This window comes from Camarhynchus parvulus, chromosome 1 (assembly GCF_901933205.1).
Source record: "Camarhynchus parvulus chromosome 1, STF_HiC, whole genome shotgun sequence".
NCBI classification, from domain to species: domain Eukaryota; kingdom Metazoa; phylum Chordata; class Aves; order Passeriformes; family Thraupidae; genus Camarhynchus; species Camarhynchus parvulus.
In genome coordinates, this window is record NC_044571.1 from 115,057 (window position 1) to 134,220 (window position 19,164).

The window sequence follows — 19,164 nt, forward strand, 5'->3', positions numbered from 1 at the left end:
CTGCTTACCTCCCCCAACCCTGTCCTGGGCCCGCAGCTGACGCCCTCTGCCCAGGGGCTGCAGCGGGGAGAGAAGAAGCCAGGCTGTCCCAGAGACCACACACTTAGGCCAGGCTGTCCCAGGGACCAGGCACACACGTGCCCTGAGCTCGTGGGCACAGGCCGGCAGCACCTGACATCTACCCCCCGTCCCCCCTCACACTGCCCTGAGTGCCCACTCTGCACCAGCCCGGTGTAGTGAGAATGTTCAGGGTCCCACGGTGAGCACGGGGCTCCTGCGGGGAAATGTTCATCTCACATTTAGGTGCAATGACCTGCATTCCCAGTTATGCCATGGGCTCCCCTCAAGAGAGAACAGGGGCCAGGTTCTGGTGCCCTCCCCAGGGGCCATTACTGTGAAGATGTTTTATTGGTACTCACAGTCCACTGCCCAGAAATCCACAATCAGGAGGGCTACGGGGGCCTTCCCCCTGTTCCTGTGCCCCCCATCCCTGGTGCCCGGCACAGCCCAGCCGCTGCTCGGGGCTCCCGGGGCCCAGCGCGGATGCTGCTCCAGCCCGGGGCTCCATGCAGCAGGGATGCAGCCGCTCCGGCCGGTGCGGGGCCGGGCTGCCGCCAGTGGCGTCCGACGGCCGCGGGGCGCTGCGGCCAGCTGCTGCTACGTGCCGGCAGCGGGAGCGCCTTCCGCGGGCTCCGCGGGGCCCGGCGCCGGCTCAGGGGAGGCCGGCGGTCCGGACGGCCCCGCGGCAGCCCCGTGCTCGGCGGCGCGGCGCTGCAGCAGCGCGGGCACCAGCCCCACGTAGGCGCCCATCAGGCGGTGGTTGGCGCGGACCAGCCTGGCGGCGCAGCTGTCCAAGCACGACTCCTGCGGGGGACAGGGCGTCAGGGGCGGCGGACACCCGGCCTGCGGGCCCCGGGCGCCGTGCCCCGCTCACCTCGCGGCCCGTGAGCAGCCGGTAGTTGAGGTTGCAGACGCAGTGGCGGAAGCAGAGCTCGGTCATGCGGTTGTAGACCAGCAGGAAGTCCCGCAGCTGGGGAGCAGGCGCGGGTCACACCGGGCGGACGGGGCCGGGACCCCCGACACCCACCGCGAGTCCCGCAGTGCCCCCCGGTCCCTTCCAGGACCCCGCCGGTTCTCCGGCGCACCCGGCACCTCGAGATCCCACAGCCAGAGACGCCGGGACACGCCGGAGCACGCCGGGACACACCACCGCACCCGGACCTCCCATGAAGGCCTCGCGGGACACGCCGCCCCCCGCCCCCGGCCCGAGGCTCACGCTGCGGAGCTGCTGCCGGTGCTCGGCCGCCGGGTCCATCCCGGGCCCGGCCGGGCCCGGTCCCTCCGCGCCCGCGGGATCACCCGCCGAACTCCCAGCACGTCACTTCCGCGCGGCTCAGCGGTGACGCCACTTCCGGGCCCTTGACGCCACTTTCGGCGCGTCCGGGCCGAGGCGGAGCGGGAGCGGCGCGGGGGGGCCCGGCGGGCCCGGGGCGCAGGTGGGGCCGGGCAAGGACCGGGCGGGATGAGCGGCCGCGGGGCCGGTGTAGCCGGGCCGGGGGAGCCCCGGGAGCGAGGCCGGGGCCGCCGCCGCCCGCTCGGGCCGGTTCCGGCAGAAGCGGCCCCCGGGGGTTCCCTCGGAGGTCGGTCCCGTCCCGGGGCCTTGCCATGCGTGGCTGCGGACGGCTCCGTTCCGACGCTGCCCCCGCCAGCCCCGGAGGCTGTGGGACTGCGGGGCCGTTCTCCGGCGAGGATGGCCCTGGGCGGTGACGAGCTCTGCCCGCGGCGTTGGACCCTGGAGCCGGGCCGGGCGCCGTGCCCGCCGGGGAGGGGACAGGTCGCGGGTAACGGGCTCTCGGAGCCCGCCCCGGGCCCCGCCTGCTCTGGAATGTGCCCGGACCGGTCCGGGCGCAGCGGGCCCCCCCGCGCTCCTGCGGACGTGGCTCCGGGCGCCCTCCTGGCCGGGGCCGTGCTGGGCGCCGCCAGCGCCGCTGTCCCGGGCAGGGTCTGCGGGGATCGCCGGCGGGGTTTGTGAGCGGGAGCACGGCGTGCGGCCCGAGGGGCGGGGGAGCCCGGCAGTCCTGGGCGCGATGGAGTGGGAGCCACGGTGGGGTCGGTGCCTGTGGGATGTGCCGCCCTGCGGGTCCGTTCGGGGAGCGGGGGTGTCCCGAGGGGCGGCCGGCCGGGCTGGGCAGCGGCTGCAGGAGGCCCTGCGCAGGGGCAGCGGCTGCTCAGCTGCTCATGCGGGCCCCTCCCCGCGCTGTACCCTCCTGCTGTCCCAGCACGGCCCCGCGAGTGCTGCCGGTGCCCCGGCCGGGCGGGGATCCTGGCCCCAGCACCACGTCTGTGTCCCTGCAGGCCCTGAGGATGTCGGACGGGATCCTGAGCAAGGCAGCCACCATGGAGATCCCCATCAGCAGCAACGGGGACACCAGCAGCCTGCCTGAGGACGATGGCCTGGAGCAGGTCCGGGGCTCGGGCAGCCCGGGGGTGTTTGGGGCTGTACCAGGGCTGTGCTGTCGCTGCATCTCAGCCCCTGTGTCCTGTGTCCCCAGGACCTGCAGCAGGTGATGGTGTCGGGACCCAACCTGAACGAGACCAGCATCGTGTCAGGTGGCTACGGGGGCACAGCCGAGGGCATCATCCCCACGGGCACCATCAAAGGTACTGGGGCTGCCTTGGGAGGGAGTGGGGCCATCGTGGGCTCAGCTCCCCTCAGTGCCCCTGACTCATGGCACAGGGCCGTGTCAGGGTGTCTCCTGGGGGACTCGGGTTCTGTGCAGGGGCAGTGTGTGGGGCTGTGTACTGAGGCAGAGCAGGGGCTGCTTCCCCAGCTCTGCTCTCCCTGGACTGGGTTGCTCCCCTGTCACAGGGTGGGGTCTCTGCTAGGAAGTTCCATCCCCTTGGTCAGGACATATGTGTGGGATTCTGAGTCCCTGCTGTGCTGGAGGATTCCAGGTCTGTCCTGGTCCCTGTGCAGCAGGAGCTCTGGAGTGTGCTGGGGATGAGGGGGCAGGCAGGGGCCTCGAGCCCACACCCCACTGACCCCTTCTTGCTGTCCCGGCGGAGCCAGCTGGCCTCTGCACCCTGGGAGACCTGGTACCACTGTCCTTGTTCCATGCAGACCTCTCCTTGAGGGTCCCCCAGGGCTTGAGGTGGGTCCGTGTGGGCAGAGAGGGCGAGTGCACGTGTGTGTGCTTCCCTGGAGCACTGCCGCTGCTGGCCCAGTGTCCCTGTGTCTCTGTGTCCTGGTGACACCGGGCCTGCCCAGCCCTTGGGGTCAGGGATTCCTGCCCGGGGGCAGAGGGGGGGTTCCTGGGCTGAGGGTTCCGTCTGTGTGGCTGTAGCCGTGTCTCTGGGTTCCGAGGCTCACCCGCTGCCGTCGCTCTCCCGCTGCTGCCCACCCGCGCACTCGTCCCTGTCCCCTGCCCCCCGTCCCCTCTGTCCTGGCTACCCCCCTGTCCCGTGCCCTGTGCCCCCCCTGCTCGGCCCCGCAGCCCCCCCGTTTCCAGGCTCTCTTGTCCACCCTCACCCCCCCCGAGGAGCGTCGGTGCCCCCCAGCGCGCCTGCTGCCCGCAGGATGGCCCGCCCGGCCGCAGCTCCCGCAGGTACGGCCCCCTGCCCCGCCCCGGGCCTCCCGCGGGGCATCGGTGAGAGCCCCCGTGGCGGCTGAGTCATGGCCAGAGCCTGCTGCTGCTGATCCTTGGGCTGGGACAGAGGACAGTGCTGATGGGCCCAGGGGCTCACAGGTGGCTCCTGGCCAGGGGGGCCCACTCAGCCCCTGAGCCCATCTGAGGTGCTCCCAGTGCTGCTGGGCAGTGTTCCCCCTGTGTCCAGCCTGGTGAGGATGGGGCAGGGCCTGGTGCAAGCAGAATGGCTGGGCTGGGCTCTGTGCCCCTGTGTGGGACACTCAGGGGGGCTGGCAGGAACAGGGTCCTCACCACGATGCCTGTGAACCAATGCTGGGCATGGGCCCAGAGCTGGGCATGCTGCTGTGGAAACAGCAGCTCCAGGACAAGGGCTCTGGAGGCTGGGGCTGCACGGTGCCCATGGCTGCTGCCCTCCTGGAGCTGGTGCCAGGTTCCTGTCCCTGTGCCAGGCCCCGGGCTGCACCCACCACCCCCCGGACCCCCAGCCGGTGGAGAGGAGGTCGTGCGAGGCATTGCTGTTGAGAAGTTTGACATTGTCAAGAAGTGGGGCATCAACACCTACAAGGTGAGGGGTGAGGGGACACCGGTGGGCCTTCTTGCCCCCTCCCACAAGCAGCTGCTCTCAGAGGGGTTGGGGGACTCACACGTGCTCCCCCTGCTGCAGTGCACCAAGCAGCTGCTGTCGGAGCGCTTCGGCCGGGGCTCCCGCACGGTGGACCTGGAGCTGGAGACCCAGATCGAGCTGCTGCGGGAGACCAAGCGCAAGTACGAGAGCGTCCTGCACCTGGCACGGGCACTCACGGCCCACCTCTACAGCCTCGTGCAGACCCAGCACGCCCTGGGCGACGCCTTTGCCGACCTCAGCCAGAAATCCCCCGAGCTCCAGGTGTGCCAGGGCTGGAGGGACACTGCAGTGAGGGCAGGGACACCTGGGCACCAGGGCTGGGGGTGGGCAGGGGTAGCTGGGGCTTGACCCTGGGGTTATGGGGGTCAGGACCTGGGGAGTCACACTTGGACACCAGGGCAGGAACACAACCTGCACAAGAGTGGACGTTGTGCTGGTGCTGGGCTGGGTGGTGCTGTGTCATGGCTGGCCTCAGTGGTCTCAGGGGGCTTTTCCCCCAGCACCCTTGATGGAGGGGAGTAGGGATGGGATCCATGGCCACTCACCACGCCCCCATCCCTGTGTCCCCAGGAGGAGTTTGGGTACAACGCAGAGACACAGAAGCTGCTGTGCAAGAACGGGGAAACGCTGCTGGGCGCCGTCAACTTCTTTGTGTCCAGCATCAACACGCTGGTCAACAAGACCATGGAGGACACGCTCATGACAGTCAAGCAGTACGAGACAGCCAGGTGGGGCAGGGGGCTTAGGGGGCTCGGGGCTCCTGGGCAGGCCTGGAGGCAGCTCAGTGACGCTGGGAATGCTGTGCAGGCTGGAGTATGACGCGTACCGCACGGACCTGGAGGAGCTGAGCATGGGCCCGCGCGACGCTGGCGCCGTCAGCCGCCTGGACGCCGCCCAGAGCCAGTTCCAGAGCCACAAGGACAAGTACGAGAAGCTGCGGGCGGACGTGGCCATCAAGCTCAAATTCTTGGAGGAGAACAAGGTGGGTGCAGGGATGGGTGGCGCGGGAATGGGAGATGCAAGACAGAGGTGGGGCATGCAGAGATGGGGCACATGAGGAGGGGGCTTTTGGGGCAGGGATGAGGGGAAGTGCAGGGATAGGAGGCACAGGGATGGGGTCCCTGCAGGGATTTGACAGCCACACTGGATTTGTCGCTCAAGGACATGAATTGGGTGGAACGGGCAGTGCAGAGAGGGAGCGGTGGCTCAGGGGGTCTCAGAGGGCTTTCCAACCCCTTTTCTGTGCTGCTGGGGTGGGCTCAGGCCCCCCCAGTCATGATCCCTCCCCTCCAGATCAAAGTGATGCACAAGCAACTGCTGCTGTTCCACAATGCCATCTCTGCGTACTTTGCTGGGAACCAGCAGCAGCTTGAGCAGACCCTCAAGCAGTTCAACATCAAGCTCAAGACCCCTGGCGCTGAGAAGCCCTCCTGGCTGGAGGAGCAGTGAGCCCCCTGTGCCCCCCCGGATGGAGGAGCACACATGGACCTCAGTTGCGGCCGGGGGCTCGTGGGGGCCACAGCCCAGGCCTGGTCTTGGATGGGGGGGGGCCCCCAGGTGTGGGGAGCTGCCAGAGGGCTGGGTGCCCCCTCATCCCACAGCCCCTCCTCAGGGCAGGGTGCAGCAGCTCCTCGGCACAGACCCCACACAGCAGACAGCTGGAGCCCCCCCTGCCCCTGACACTCCCACGGGGGCTGGCTGGGCTGCTGCCCCCAGGCACCCCACTCACCCTGGGGTGAGCCAGGACCTTCCACTGTCCCCCCCTGTGCCTCCCCGGGGCAGGATGAGGGTGCACCCCTCCCAGGCCCGCTGCCACTTCCCCCCAGGGAGCCCCTTGCCCTGTGGCACAGTGGAGCTGGGTGGGGGCAGCACCGGCACAGCCAGGCCCCCCTGTGTTGGGGAGGGGCTGTGGGGCTGCTCCTGGCACCCAGGGGGCTCCTGCTCTGCCCACCAGTGCCAGGGACACCCTGGCCCCCTCCAGGCCATTCACAGGTGTTTCCAGCCTGGCTGCTCATGCACTCCTGATTCACAGGGGGGCTGCACCCCCAAAGACCCCCCTGCTTCCACGACCAGGGCTGTGGCACCCTGGGCTGGGCTGGTGAGGGGTCCCTGTGCCCTGCTGCTCGTGGCAGGGGGGGTCGCTGGCCAGGCACAGGTCCCCTGGAACCCTGGGAGAGGACAGGGGGCTCCAAGAAGGGACCAAAGGTCAGTGGAGGCACGGGGTGCACGCGTGTCCATGCGTGTCCGTGTGCGGGCACACGCGTGTCCCGGGACGGGGCACCTGTGCTGCACACGGGGGCTGGGGTCCCGCCCAGGGCCCACCCCCACCCCATGAGGGGCCCCCCGCCTACCCCCGCACTTGGGCACTTTCTCCTGAGACAAAACTGTTGGTTTTTCTTGCTCATTAATTTAACTCATAATTTAATGTCGGGATCCGACTTCCCCCTGCCCCGCCCTGGTGACGGTCTGACCCCCCAAGCCCCTGACTTCTGTAAAACCCCAATAAATGGTACAGATCAGTGTGTGCCGAGCCACAGCGGGACAAAAGGGGCTGCACCTGCGGGCTGGGGCTGCCAGGGTGGGTGGGAGACAGGGGCACGAGCCCCACAAGGGTGAGGACCCTGATGGAGCCCTAGGGCAAGGGGGACTGGCTGCTACTTGTGGGGCCCCAGGATGGAAGGGGAATGAGCTGGAGCACGGGAGAGATGGTTCAGGGGGTGAGCACGGGGCTTGGGGGGACCCTGCTTCTTGTGTCTGGTGAGCCAGCCCTTGCTCCAGCCCCATGGCACCAGCGTGAACCAGGACCAGGTGGGAGTCAGTGGGGACAGGACAGGGGGCACCGCAGGGGAGGCTGGGTGGGATCAGCCTGGGCTTCCTGGCACTGTCCCACTGGTGGCACTGAGAGCTCAGGAGTCCCACAGGATGGACTCCCCTTCCCCAGGCCAGGTACTGGGGCTGGTGCCATCTGGTGCCCTCCTCCATCGCCCTGCAGCCTATTCCTCCTCTCAGAATTGGATTTGTCCAATTGCTGCTCCCTGGGGCTCCTGGACACTCCCTTCAGAAGATTCCCAGCCCCCCTGAACCTTCCCCCTAGACACCCTCTGCCCCCTGGAACACTGAAACCCTCCCATGGCGTCCTGCCGCTCCCCAGACATGGATGTGGGCAATCCCTGGCCATGCTGCACTCGAGTGGGTGTCTGTGCCCAAGGGATGAGGGCTCTGTGCCCCCAGGCCATCCACCGGGTCCTGTGGGACACTGGGCAAGGAGCGGGGGTCTCTGTGGGGAGCAGGAGCCGCTGGAGGTGAGGGTGGAGGGCCAGAGGAGGCCCTTGGTGGAGGGGAGCCCCCGTGCTGCAGGTGTCCCAGCCACTGATGTGCCGGTGCTGCAGCTGTCCCAGCAGCTGATGCCCACTGTGCTGCAGGTGTCCCAGCAGCTGATCCCCCGTGCTGCAGCTGTCCCAGCAGCTGATGCCCAAGGTGCTGCAGGTGCCCGTGGGACATGCGGAGCCTCAGCCCCCCCTGCTGCTTCTGGGGGTGCTGCTGGGAGTGGGGGGTCCTGGAGGTGGGTCCTATGTTCCAGGGCAGGTCACCCCCATCACCCTCATCATCATCATCATCCTTGCTCCTGGGGCACTGTGTTGGCTGCACAACAAGGTCTGGCCTGGCTGCGGAACCTTCCAGACACTGAGGCCAAGGTGGAGGGGCAGGGGACCATGCTGGGGCCCCCCATGTGGATTGGGACAGATTTACTGGGGGGCTGGTTCATGGCAGAGCTCTGGCTCCATCCTGGAGCCGATGGGTCTCCCTGATGGGTCCCCAAATGTGCTGGGCCGGGTCAGCACCTTCCTGTCCCTGTGGCCATCATCCCCCCGTGGCCCACTCCAGCAGTGACCTGGCTGGGGATAAGGGCACCTCCTGTGCACCCCTGGAGCTCCAGCTCTGCCAGGATGCCCTGTCCAGGAGGGCCCCACCTGCCTCACCCAAAGGAGGCAGCCGGGAGCTGCTGGAATTCCCGGGAAGCTGCAGCAGGTGGGCTCGATGCCACGTCCTGAACGGGGTGGGGGGGCACCAGCTGAGGGGGGGATGGTGATGAGGTGGTCCCACGTGCAGGAGGAGCTGTGGCAGCTGGCAGGTGGGAAGAAGTGTGGGCTCCCTACAAACGGAGGGGCTGGGGCGGGCCTGCTGGGCTCTGGTTTTGCTCCTATCCCCCCTTTTATAAACCCCTTTGTACCCGGCCTGTACCTCCTTCATACGACCCTTCTATAACCCCTGCGTTGCCCTCATTTTTACCCGTGCATCCCCCTCGCTGCCCTTTATACCCACCTGTTCGCCTTGACCTTCCCTTTATTCCCCCTTTTATATTCTTCCTACTTCCCAATTTATTCCACCCGTCACCGCACACTCGATAACCCCCCGCCCCGCCATGCCCCCACCCACCAGTGCGTGCCCACATTATTCCGCAGCCCTGCTCCCCCTCCAATTCGGGGTCAGCCCCCCCAGATTCGGGGTCGGGATGTGGTTGCCGTGGCAACAGCCGGGTATCCCTGGATGCGCGGAGCCCCCCCCCAGCTGCAGAGCCACAGCCCAGGCGAGACCACTGCCGCTGCAGGGGGGGCCGAGGGGTCACTTTGCACACTTTCCCGCCGCACCCTCCCCACGAGCCCCCCAGCCGGGGGCGGCAGCGCGTCCTGCGGCGGCGGCTCGGCACCGCGAGCGGGGTGTCCTCGGGGGCGGGTTCCGTGGGACGGGGAGGCGGCGGCGCGTTCCGCCTCCCCCTGCGGAGCGCACTTGGTGCCGCCCGGCCCGGCCGCCTCCCTGTCGCATCCCGGGCCGGGGCCGAGGATGCGCCGTGGGGTCCCGCGGCGCGCGCGGGAGCGAGGAGGGGGCTGCGGGGGGTGAGTGCGGGGCGAGCGGGGGCGGCCCCGGGACCGGCACCGGGCGGGGCGGGGGGGCGCACCGTGGGGAGGGGTGTGAGGGGCGGGGCGGGCGGGATGGCCGCGGGCAGCGCCCCCCGGGGCCCCGGGTCCTGCGACCCCGGGCCCCGCCGTGCCCCGGTGCCGCGGGGGGCGGTGCCGCACAATGGCGGCCGGGGCGGGGCCGCGGCCTGGAGCGCGGAGCCGCCGCAGCGCCGTGAGCGGGGCCGGGGAACGGGGGACACGGGGCGGGGGGACACGGGGCTGCGGGGTCAGTGCGGCACCGGGGACAGGGGGGTGAGGGGTGTCCCACGGGACCGGGGCTGGGCTCGGTGCCGGGGGCTCAGGAGGAGGCGGCGGCGGTGGGGTGTGCCCCTGGGGCGGGAGGGCGGCTGCCGTGGGTGCCCTGTGGGTGCCCTGTGGGTGCTGTGGGTGCCCTGTGGCGATTCCTTACCGTGGATGGTGCCACGGGGCCAAGGAGAGGGGGCTGTGGGTCAGTGCGTTCCGAGGGGCAGGTGGGGCAGGGCAGTGCCGGGGACACGGTGCTGTGTGAGGCTGTGGGGGCCATGGGCACGGTGGGGGCCGGGGGAGTCCCCGTGTGCGCCCCACAAGGTGTCCGTGGGGCCGGGGGCTGTGGGGTGCCTTGGGATGGGGGCTGTGGGTGCCCCGGGGAGCTGAGCCCTCATGCTGAGTGTCCCTTATGGCCCTCTGTGGGGCTGTGGGGCACTGTGGGTTCAGTGGTGGGCTGCAGGATGCCATGCAGTGCCTCCCCAGCATTTAAATTCCCCCCACTCTCGGGCTGAGGGTCTGCCGTGACCCACCCCGATCCTGTGGGGCGGCTGGGGGCTGTGTGGCGCCGTGGTTGGGGCTGGCAGCGGCCGCAGGGTGCCGGCAGCCCTGCGGGGTGCTGCAGGGTGCGTGCCCCTCACTGTGGTGTGCCTGCCAGGCTGAGGAGCCACCATGGCCCGCCATGAGCCCGCCAGCCCGGTGGTGCGGCAGATTGACCAGCAGTTCCTGATCTGCAGCATCTGCCTCGACCGCTACTGCAACCCCAAGGTGCTGCCCTGCCTGCACACCTTCTGCGAGAGGTGCGACCTCCCCCTCTGCCCCCTGTGCCTCCCCCGAACCCACTGAGCCCCCTGCATCCTCCCAAACCCCATCGCTGCCTGCACTCTTTCTGTGAGAGGTGGGACCCCCTGCACCCCTCCTGAGCCCCCCTCTGCACCCCCTGAACCCAATCCCTGCCTGCAAACCTCCTGTGAGAGGGGGGCCCCCTCATTACACTTCCTCCCTGCACCCCCGGTGTACCCTCTGTGCCTGGCACCCGCTCTCCATCCCCACCGTGTCTCTGAGCCCCCCTGCACCCCTCCTGTGCCCTCTGCACCCCGGCAGCATCCATCCACAGCAGTCCCCACCATTCCGTGCCCTGGGCGCCCTGAGCCCTGACTGCAGCCCAGCCACTGCCACCCTCCAAATGCACCCCCCATGTCCTTACTGCCCCCCTGCACCCCCAGCTGCTCTGCCCCTCCAGCATCCATCTCTCTGCCCCCCAGTGCACCCAGCCCCTCTGCCTTGCTGCACCCCCTGTGTCCCTGAGCCTGCACCCCAGCACTACCGGCTGCACCCCCGTGTGCCCCACTGCACCCCCTAAACCCTCAGTGTGAGCAGAGCCCCCCTCAGCCCCACTGGGGGTGAGCCAGGCCCCCCTGCACTCCCTGCCCTCCCCAGTCAGAGATGGGGTCAAGCCTCCTGTGCCCCCAGAGGTGGGGGCTGGGACCCCCCTGCATCCCATGGCCCACGGTGGGGCTGGGACCCCCTGCCCTCCACACCCCTCTTCTCTGGGAGGGCTGCACAGCCCCTGAGCCCCCCGAGTGTGGGTGCTGGGAGCACCATGGCTGGGTCCCCGAGTGGGGGGGTCTTGTTGCTGATGGCCCCCTCTCTCTGTGCTCCCAGAGCCCTCTGGTCCTGCTCCATCCATCCATCCATCCATCCATCCATCCATCCATCCATCCATCCATCCATCCATCCATCCATCCCCCCAGGGGCACTGGCACTGCTACCCCTTGTCCATCCTGTCCATCTGTCTGACTGCCTGCTCCCCTGCCGCTCCCCTGCCTGGTGTGACACCACACAGCCCTCCTGTCTGTCTGTCCATCTGTGTCTCCCATCCTCATGTGACACTGCACAGCCCCCCCATGTGACTGTTCGTCTGTGCTCCTCCTGCACCCCAGTGTGACACTGCAGCCCTGCCATCTTGTCCATCTGTCCCCTGGTTTGTCTGTCCCTCCCACCCTGTTCTCACCCCCTGGTGTTCCACCACACAGCCCCCATATCTGTGTGTCCATCTCTCCCCCTGCACTCTGCCTGCACCCCAACCATTCGGTCTGTCTCTCTGCCCCCCTCTCCCTTGTTCCTCATTGCCCTGTCTGTCCATCCTGCCACTCCTGTCCCGCTGTCACTGTGTGCAGGCCCCCTGTCCATCCATCTGTCCCCAGACCTATCCTTGTGCCCTTGTCCTGCACCCTGACCCTCGTGTTCATCTGTCCATCCCACTCTGTACCTGCCCCAGCCCTAGGTGGCACGTTCACCCTGCTGTCCCCCCATCAACCTGCCCGTCTGTTCTCCTGTCTCCCTGTCCGTCTGTCTGTCCCTTCATCCCCCTGTTCTGCCCCTACTGCCATCCCCCATCCCAGCAGGTCCTGTCCCCCCATCCATGCCCTCATCTGTCCCCCTGTTGTCCCTATATCTGGACCCACGTGCCCCCTGTGCCCCCACTCCTGTCCCAGCCCAGCCTGTCCCTGCCATGCCCCGTGTGACCCCTGACCCCTGTGACCCCCTGACCCCTGTGACCCCAGGTGTCTGCAGAACTACATTCCGGCCCAGAGCCTGTCCCTGTCGTGCCCCGTGTGCCGCCAGACCTCCATCCTGCCCGAGCGGGGGGTCCCGGCGCTGCCCAACAACTTCTTCATCACCAACCTGATGGAGGTGCTGCAGCGGGACCCCGACCCCCGCGGGGCCCCCCCTGCGCCCCTGCCCCCCCTGGGCGCCGCCACCGGGCAGCCGCTCTGCTGCCCCAACCACGAGGGAAAGGTGGGGCCAGGGGCCGGGCAGGGGCTGGGCAAGGGCTGCTCTGGGGGCTCAGGGGTTCTGGGGGGCTGGGGAGTCCCAAGGGCTGATGTGACTCAGGGGCACTGGGGACCTGCAGGAGCTGGAAAGGCTTCAGGGAGGCTGGGATCTGGGGAAGGCTAAGGAGGTCTGTGAGGATCTGGAAGGGCTGTGAGGGTCAGGGGGTTGGGGGGGCTGCAGGCCTTGGAAAAAGGGTCCAGAAAGGGTCTGGGGAGGCTGCAGTGGTCCCGGGAGTCTGGGAGAGGCTGTGTGGGCTCAGGAGGTGGTTTGGGGCGGGCTGCAGGGTCCTTGGGCTGAGGTGTGGGGCAGCAGGTGAGCGCAGGTGTGGCAGGTGATGGAGTTCTACTGCGAGCCCTGCGAGACGGCCATGTGCCGGGAGTGCACGGAGGGGGAGCGGCGGGAGCACCGGGACCACCGCACCGTGCCGCTGCGCGACGTGCTGGAGCAGCACAAGGCAGCCCTGCAGCACCAGCTCGACGCTGTACGGGCCAGGTATGGGGCAGGGCTTGCTGGGGGTCCTCTTGGCCCCACTCCCACTGGTATCAGTGCCAGCTTGATGCCACCCCCACACGGTACAGAGGGAGGGGTGGCTGAGGGCGTCGTGGGTACTGTGGGGTTTGAGGGTTCAGGGAGTGCCCGTGTCCTCCTTCTGCAGAATACCACAGCTGGATGAGGGTGCTGTGGGGGGCTTCAGGGTTCAGGTGGGGTGGGTGAGAGTTTGGGGCTTCAGAGGTTCCCGTGTCTCCCCAGGCTCCCGCAGCTGGCGGCAGCTGTGGGGCTGGTAGCTGAGATCAGCCGGCAGCTGGGGCAGCGCCGGGCTGAGGCTGAGGCGGAGATCGGGAGCAGCTTCGAGGAGCTGGAGGCAGCGCTGCGGCAGCGGCGGGAGGTGCTGCTGCGCGACCTGGAGGCCACCTGTGCTGCCAAGCAGCAGGTAACACACCTGGGGCTCTGTGCCCTTCACCAGCCCTTCCTGGGAGCGTGTGTGGGTACCCCAGCCATGCCCCAGTGCCAGTGGCCCAGCCGGTGCAACAGTTGGGGTCCCAGTGCAGCACCAGCCTTGGGGCTGTGGCCGTGGCTGCGCTGCAGGTGGGGGAGCCTTGCCCACATGGACACCACAGAGACGTGCCATCCCCACAGGATGTGTGGAGGCACACCTGGAGGTGCTGCGGCAGGGCCAGGATGTGGCTCAAGTGTGGGTGTTGGCACTGGGGTCCCAGCTGGTGCCACAGGCGATGTCCGTTGGTTCAGGTGTGGGTGGTGGCGCCGGGGTCCCAGCTGGTGCCACAGGTGATGTCCTGTGGTTCAAGTGTGGGTATTGGCACTGGGGTCCCAGCTGGTGCCACAGGCGATGTCCGTTGGTTCAGGTGTGGGTGGTGGCGCCGGGGTCCCAGCTGGTGCCACAGGCGATGTCCTGTGGTTCAAGTGTGGGTATTGGCACTGGGGTCCCAGCTGGTGCCACAGGTGATGTCCGTTGGTTCAGGTGTGGGTGGTGGCGCCGGGGTCCCAGCTGGTGCCACAGGTGATGTCCTGGTTGTGCAGGTGCTGGAGGCGCAGCTGGAGGTGCTGCGGCAGGGCCAGGAGAGCATCCTGAGCAGCTGCGCGTTCACGGAGCAGGCGCTGCACCACGGCTCGGCCACGGAGGTGCTGCTGGTGCAGAAGCAGATGGGCGAGCGGCTGCGGGAGCTGGCGGCGCGGCCCTTCCCCGAGCACCCGCACGAGAACGCGCAGCTCGAGTTCCACGCCGAGCCCGAGGGGCTGCGCCGCTCCATCCAGAACCTGGGCGCGCTGCTGACCACCAGCGCCACGGCGCACACCACGGTGGCCACGGGTGAGGGGCTGCGCCAGGCCGTGGTGGGGCAGCCCTGCTCGCTCAGCGTCACCACCAAGGACAAGGATGGGGCGCTGGTGCGCAGCGGCGCGCGCCTGCCGCGCGCGTGACGGGCCCCGACGGGCGCCGCGGGCCGAGGTGCAGGACAACCGCAACGGCACCTACGAGCTGGTGTACACGCCGCGCAGCGAGGGCGACTTCGTGCTGTCCATCCTGCTGTACGGGCAGCCTGTGCGCGGTTCCCCGTTCCGCGCGCGCGCCCTGCGCCCCAGCGACGTGCCCCCATCCCCCGAGGAGGCCAAGCGCCGCGTCAAGTCCCCGGGCGGGGGGCACGTGCGGCAGAAGGCCCTGCGCCGCCCCGCCAGCATGTATGGCAGCGCCAAGCGCAAGGAGAACCCCATTGAGGACGAGCTCATCTTTCGCGTCGGTGAGCGGGGGGCACAGGGGTGTCTTGGGATGATGGGGGTCTTCCCAGGGCTCCCCAGGATGGTGGGGTCTCCCTGGGCTCCTCGTGGCTCCCTGGGTTGGTGGTAGAGGGCCCCAGGGCGTGGCAGGGGTTTACTGGGGTGGTGAGTGGTCTCCTGGGGCCCCATGTGCCCCCTGACTGGTGCCTGCAGGCAGCCGTGGCCGGGAGAAGGGCGAGTTCACCAACCTGCAGGGGATCTCCACATCCAGCGCCGGCCGCATCGTCGTGGCTGACAGCAACAACCAGTGCGTGCAGGTATGGACCCCTGGGACCCCCACTGACCCCCCTGGGTAACCCTGGATCCCCATGACCCCACTGACCCCATCAGCAGTAACCAGTGTGTGCAGGTATGGTCCCCTCCCAGGATCCCTGAAGTGTCCCAGGACCCCCACAGACTCCCCCTGCTCTCTCCCGGCCCCCGCAGTGGTTCTCCAATGAGGGGCAGTTCTGACTGCATTTCAGGGTGTGGGGGTGTTCCCCTGGTTCCCTGAGCCTGCTGCCCTCGCAGGTGTTCAGTAACGAGGGGCAGTTCCGGCTGCGTTTCGGGGTGCGGGGCCGTTCCCCAGGGCAGCTCCAGCGCCCCACGGGGGTCTCAGTGGACACCAATGGTGACATCATCGTGGCCGACTACGACAACCGCTGGGTCAGTGTGTTCTCACCTGAGGGCAAGTTCAAGGTGAGGCCAAGCAGGGCTCTGAGGGGCAGCCGTGGGCTGGGGGAGTCCGTGGCACCTCCCAGCCTCACTGCCTGTCCCCCTGTCCCCCCCAGACAAAGCTGGGCGCGGGGCGGCTGATGGGCCCCAAGGGCGTCGCCGTGGACAAAAATGGGCACATCATCGTGGTGGACAACAAGGCTTGCTGCGTCTTCATCTTCCAGCCCAACGGCAAGCTGGTGGCACGGTTTGGCTCCCCCGGCACCGCCGAGCGCCAGTTCGCAGGTACCTGCCCTGGGACCCCCCAGCTGGGAGCCCAGGGCAGGCAGGACCGTGTGCCCCACATTGCTGGGGCAGCTGGTGGCACTGGAACCCCAAGAATGGCCTGAGGCTGGGGCACAGGTCCAGGCTGCAGTTCTGGACTGGCTTTCTGGATCCAGTTCTGGCCTGTGGGCTCAGGTTCTGGGCTCAGGACTTGTTCTGAGCTCTAGTTTGAGTTCTGAGGCTGGACAGGCAGCCAGGATCTGGTTCTAGGTCCAGCACCAGGTTCAGGGCTCTGGGATGGTGGTCCAGTTCCAAGTTCTATCTCTGAGTTCTGGTTCAGGACTGAGACTCCAGACTCTTGAGTTCAGTGTCTGGTTCTGGTTCCCAGGCTGGGATGTGGTTCCAGGTTCTGGGTTTGGATCTGGGTTCTGACCTGTGTGTCCTAGACTGGGGCACTAGGTTTGGTTCTGGATACAGATTGTGGGTCTGGGTTCTGGATCCAGTTCTGGGCTGGGGCCCTGGGCTCAGGTTCTGGCAGTGGCTCCATCCTGGGGGCTCTGAGTTCTGGGCTCTGTCCACGCCTCAGGGCTCTGGGTCCATCCTGGTCCTGCCATGGAATGGGGCCAGGGCTGAACCCCCCCATTATCCCTCAGGGCTGAGCCCCCCAGTCCTGGGGATGAGTTCCCTGTGCCCCTCTCGGGCTGAGCCCCCTTTGTCTCCTCAGGACCCCACTTTGTGGCTGTCAACAACAAGAATGAGATCGTGGTGACTGACTTCCACAACCACTCTGTGAAGGTGAGCTCAGGCACAGGCAGGTGCTGGGAGCCCCTGTGCTCTGAGGGAGGGCTGGGGGCTGCAGTGACCCCCCTGTGCCCACCAGGTGTACAACGCCGAGGGTGAGTTCCTGTTCAAGTTCGGCTCGCACGGTGAGGGCAACGGGCAGTTCAACGCGCCCACGGGGGTGGCTGTGGACAGCAACGGCAACATCATTGTGGCTGACTGGGGCAACAGCCGCATCCAGGTACCGCACCTGTGCCCGCACAGACACCTGTGTCTGCACGGACACACACACACACCTGTCCCTGCACAGACACCTGTGCTGGCACAGACACACGGACACCTGTGCCCGCGTGGACACACGGACACGCCTGTGTCTGCATGGACACACGGACACCTGTGCCTGCATGGACACGCCTGTGCTGGCACAGACACACAGACACCTGTGCTGGCACAGATACACCAGCACCTGTGCCTGCACAGAGACCTGTGCCAGCACGGACACACGGACACCTGTGCCCGCATGGACACACGGACACGCCTGTGTCTGCATGGACACACGGACACCTGTGCCTCCATGGACACGCCTGTGCTGGCACAGACACACAGACACCTGTGCTGGCACAGATACACCAGCACCTGTGCCTGCACAGAGACCTGTGCCAGCACGGACACACGGACACCTGTGCCAGCAGGGACACACTGACACCTGTGCTGGCATGGACACACGGACACGCCTGTGCCTGCACGGACACAATGACACCTGTGCCTGCATGGACACACGGACACCTGTGCCTGCATGGACACCTGTGCCTGCACACCTGTACCTCCATAGACACCTGTGCCTGCACAGATAGACAGACACCTGTGCCTGCACCTGCACCTGCACAGACACCTGTGCCTGCATGACGGTGCCTGCACACCTGTGCCTGTGCCTGCACTGACACCTGCACCTGCCCACCTGCACACCTATGCCTGCACTGACACCTGCACCTGCACACCTGCACCTGCACTGACACCTGCACCTGCACACCCGTACCTGCACACATCCCCCAGTGCAGCCCAAGGGGGCTCAGCCCTGCCCCCTCCCCATCCCACGTGTGTGCTGTGGAGAGAACCAGGACACAACTGGGTTTGAGTGAGAGCGACTGGAGAGGACCTTGGGTCAGTGGGGAAGAGTCTGTGCAGGGTCTGCACTCAGCCGGGAGGGGTCAGGCAACTGGGAGCAACTGGGGTCAACTGGGAGCAACAGAGGAGGGTCTCTGGTGAACTGGGAATGGTCCATGGGGGCCTAGGGGCAACTGGGAGGAACTGGGAAGAGTTTTGCACCGATAGCAACTGGGATGGACTGGGAAGGGGTCTGGGGTCACCTGGGAACAACTGGGAGCGTCTTGGGTTAACTGGAATAGACCTGGGGGGAATCTTGACCACGTGCCCCCACAGGGAGTGCATCCTGCAGGTCCAGGGGCTGTCAGCGCTGGCTGTCCTTGGGCCGTGGGGCCATTGGGGGTCCCTGGGGCTGGCTGTCCCTGGGCCGTGGGGCACAGCACTGTGCACTCCTGCAGGTGTTTGACAGCGCGGGCTCGTTCCTGTCCTACATCAACACGGCGGCTGACCCGCTGTACGGCCCACAGGGGCTGGCCCTCACCTCCGACGGCCACGTGGTCGTGGCTGACTCGGGCAACCACTGCTTCAAGGCCTATCGCTACCTGCAGTGACGGGCAGGGCACCGGGCATGGCACCGGGCACGGCAGCAGGAGCCTGCAGCTGCACCGGGGGCACGGCTGCCCCACGGCCTTGCCTGCCCCCCAAGCGCCATCCTGGCTTCATGTGCACTTTATCCCAGGGGGCAGCCGGGCCTGGGGGGGTGAGGATGGGTCCCGTGGGGTGGGGGCTGCCTGGGGGTCGCGGTCTGGCCCCTCATCCACGGCAGGGCCAGCATCCCACTGCCCCTGCTGCCAGGGTTCCCGAGGTGTGGGGGGAGAGAGGGGCAGGGGGAGCCGCTGGAAGGGCTTGTGGGGGGCTGTGGGGAGGCCAGTCCAGAGCCCCATGCCCCTTGAGGGCTGCCCCCCAGCTCCCAGCTCCCCTCCCCAGCTGTGGGGTGACTGTGTGTGCCTGCTGCCCCACTGCACTGCTGCTCCACAGCTCTGGGGGGCTCCAGGGGCTGTGGGGCAGCTGCCGCACGCTGACAAAACTGTATGTACAAAATAAAGTATTCTGGAAGTACCCTGGCCCGTGCTGCCCCGTAGCCCTGGCTGTCCTTCACGCACCCTGCCCTGCAGCCCCCGTGGCCTGTGGGCACCCCCAGCTGCACTGGGCACCCCCAGACAGTGCCAGGCCAGCAGGGACAGGAGCCGTGCCTGGAGCTCAGTGGCACCGTGGGCGCCTGCCTGGCCTGGGCGTTCTGCCAGCACTGACCCATCTGCAGGGACAGGGACACGCTGGGAGTAGGGACTGGGCTGGGCTGGAGTGGGGACAGGGTTAGACTGGTCTGTGTTGGGTCAGACTGGTCTGTGCTGGCAGCAGGGTTTGGGTCGGACTGGTCTTGTACTGGGTCAGACTGGTCTGTACTAGGAGTAGGAACTGGTCCATGTACCCAGGAGAGAGTGGTCAGTGACATGCTGAGCCACTCAGACCCCGCAGGTCCCTGGGGCCAGTGGGCCCCCAGGGATGCCACAGGGCTGTGGTGGGGTCACGGGGCTGCTCCGCCAGGTCCTCACCAATTCTGGCCATCCCTGGGGGATCCTGGGCGGCAGCAGAGCTCACCCAGACCCTGTTCATCGTCCCCCACCAGCCCCGGGGGTCCCAGGCCTCAGAGGTGGCCCATGACCCTGTTCCCAAGCAGGGCTGGAGGGAGGATCCAGGG

At 67.8% G+C, this 19,164-nt stretch overlaps 3 protein-coding genes across 7 annotated transcripts; 2 read left to right on the forward strand and 1 right to left on the reverse strand.

Annotated features, from left to right (window-relative positions):
* Positions 1 to 365: 365 nt before the first annotated feature.
* TIMM10B (translocase of inner mitochondrial membrane 10B) lies at positions 366 to 1,399 on the reverse strand. Its single transcript, XM_030944497.1, has 3 exons — positions 1,277 to 1,399; positions 935 to 1,030; positions 366 to 864 (listed from the first exon to the last, which is right to left on the reverse strand). The coding sequence occupies exons 1-3, from the start codon at positions 1,313 to 1,315 to the stop codon at positions 658 to 660; spliced, it is 342 nt and encodes a 113-aa protein (XP_030800357.1). The 5' UTR covers positions 1,316 to 1,399; the 3' UTR covers positions 366 to 657.
* Positions 1,400 to 1,419: 20 nt separating this feature from the next.
* ARFIP2 (ADP ribosylation factor interacting protein 2) lies at positions 1,420 to 6,799 on the forward strand. 5 transcript variants are annotated; one of them, XM_030944413.1, is made up of 8 exons: positions 1,420 to 1,496; positions 2,356 to 2,463; positions 2,553 to 2,661; positions 4,097 to 4,212; positions 4,312 to 4,533; positions 4,843 to 5,000; positions 5,080 to 5,254; positions 5,566 to 6,799. In XM_030944413.1, the coding sequence occupies exons 2-8, from the start codon at positions 2,365 to 2,367 to the stop codon at positions 5,719 to 5,721; spliced, it is 1,035 nt and encodes a 344-aa protein (XP_030800273.1). In that variant the 5' UTR covers positions 1,420 to 1,496; positions 2,356 to 2,364; the 3' UTR covers positions 5,722 to 6,799. The 5 variants fall into 5 exon arrangements, with proteins under 5 accessions (XP_030800273.1, XP_030800293.1, XP_030800283.1 ...); XM_030944433.1 differs by lacking the exon at positions 1,420 to 1,496 and adding an exon at positions 1,617 to 1,640; XM_030944423.1 differs by lacking the exon at positions 1,420 to 1,496 and adding an exon at positions 1,951 to 2,024.
* A 2,272-nt stretch (positions 6,800 to 9,071) lies between these two features.
* TRIM3 (tripartite motif containing 3) lies at positions 9,072 to 18,329 on the forward strand. The gene is given in 14 exon segments (XM_030944282.1): positions 9,072 to 9,168; positions 10,131 to 10,273; positions 12,041 to 12,275; positions 12,643 to 12,803; positions 13,062 to 13,242; positions 13,851 to 14,232; positions 14,235 to 14,273; positions 14,276 to 14,566; positions 14,757 to 14,860; positions 15,114 to 15,281; positions 15,374 to 15,542; positions 16,246 to 16,316; positions 16,402 to 16,542; positions 17,864 to 18,329. Coding segments are annotated over 13 exon segments (2,223 nt in total). The 5' UTR covers positions 9,072 to 9,168; positions 10,131 to 10,145; the 3' UTR covers positions 18,017 to 18,329.
* Positions 18,330 to 19,164: the final 835 nt, after the last annotated feature.

Coding starts and splice junctions, on each gene's coding strand:
- TIMM10B (XM_030944497.1), bottom strand. CDS start 1,315: ATGGACCCGGCGGCCGAGCACCGGCAGCAGCTCCGCAGC. Junction 1,031..1,276: donor ACCGGCAGCAGCTCCGCAGC/GTGAGCCTCGGG, acceptor CCTGCTCCCCAG/CTGCGGGACTTCCTGCTGGT. Junction 865..934: donor GGCTGCTCACGGGCCGCGAG/GTGAGCGGGGCA, acceptor TGTCCCCCGCAG/GAGTCGTGCTTGGACAGCTG.
- ARFIP2 (XM_030944443.1), top strand. CDS start 2,125: ATGTGCCGCCCTGCGGGTCCGTTCGGGGAGCGGGGGTGTCCCGAGGGG. Junction 2,464..2,552: donor AGGACGATGGCCTGGAGCAG/GTCCGGGGCTCG, acceptor CTGTGTCCCCAG/GACCTGCAGCAGGTGATGGT. Junction 5,001..5,079: donor AAGCAGTACGAGACAGCCAG/GTGGGGCAGGGG, acceptor AATGCTGTGCAG/GCTGGAGTATGACGCGTACC.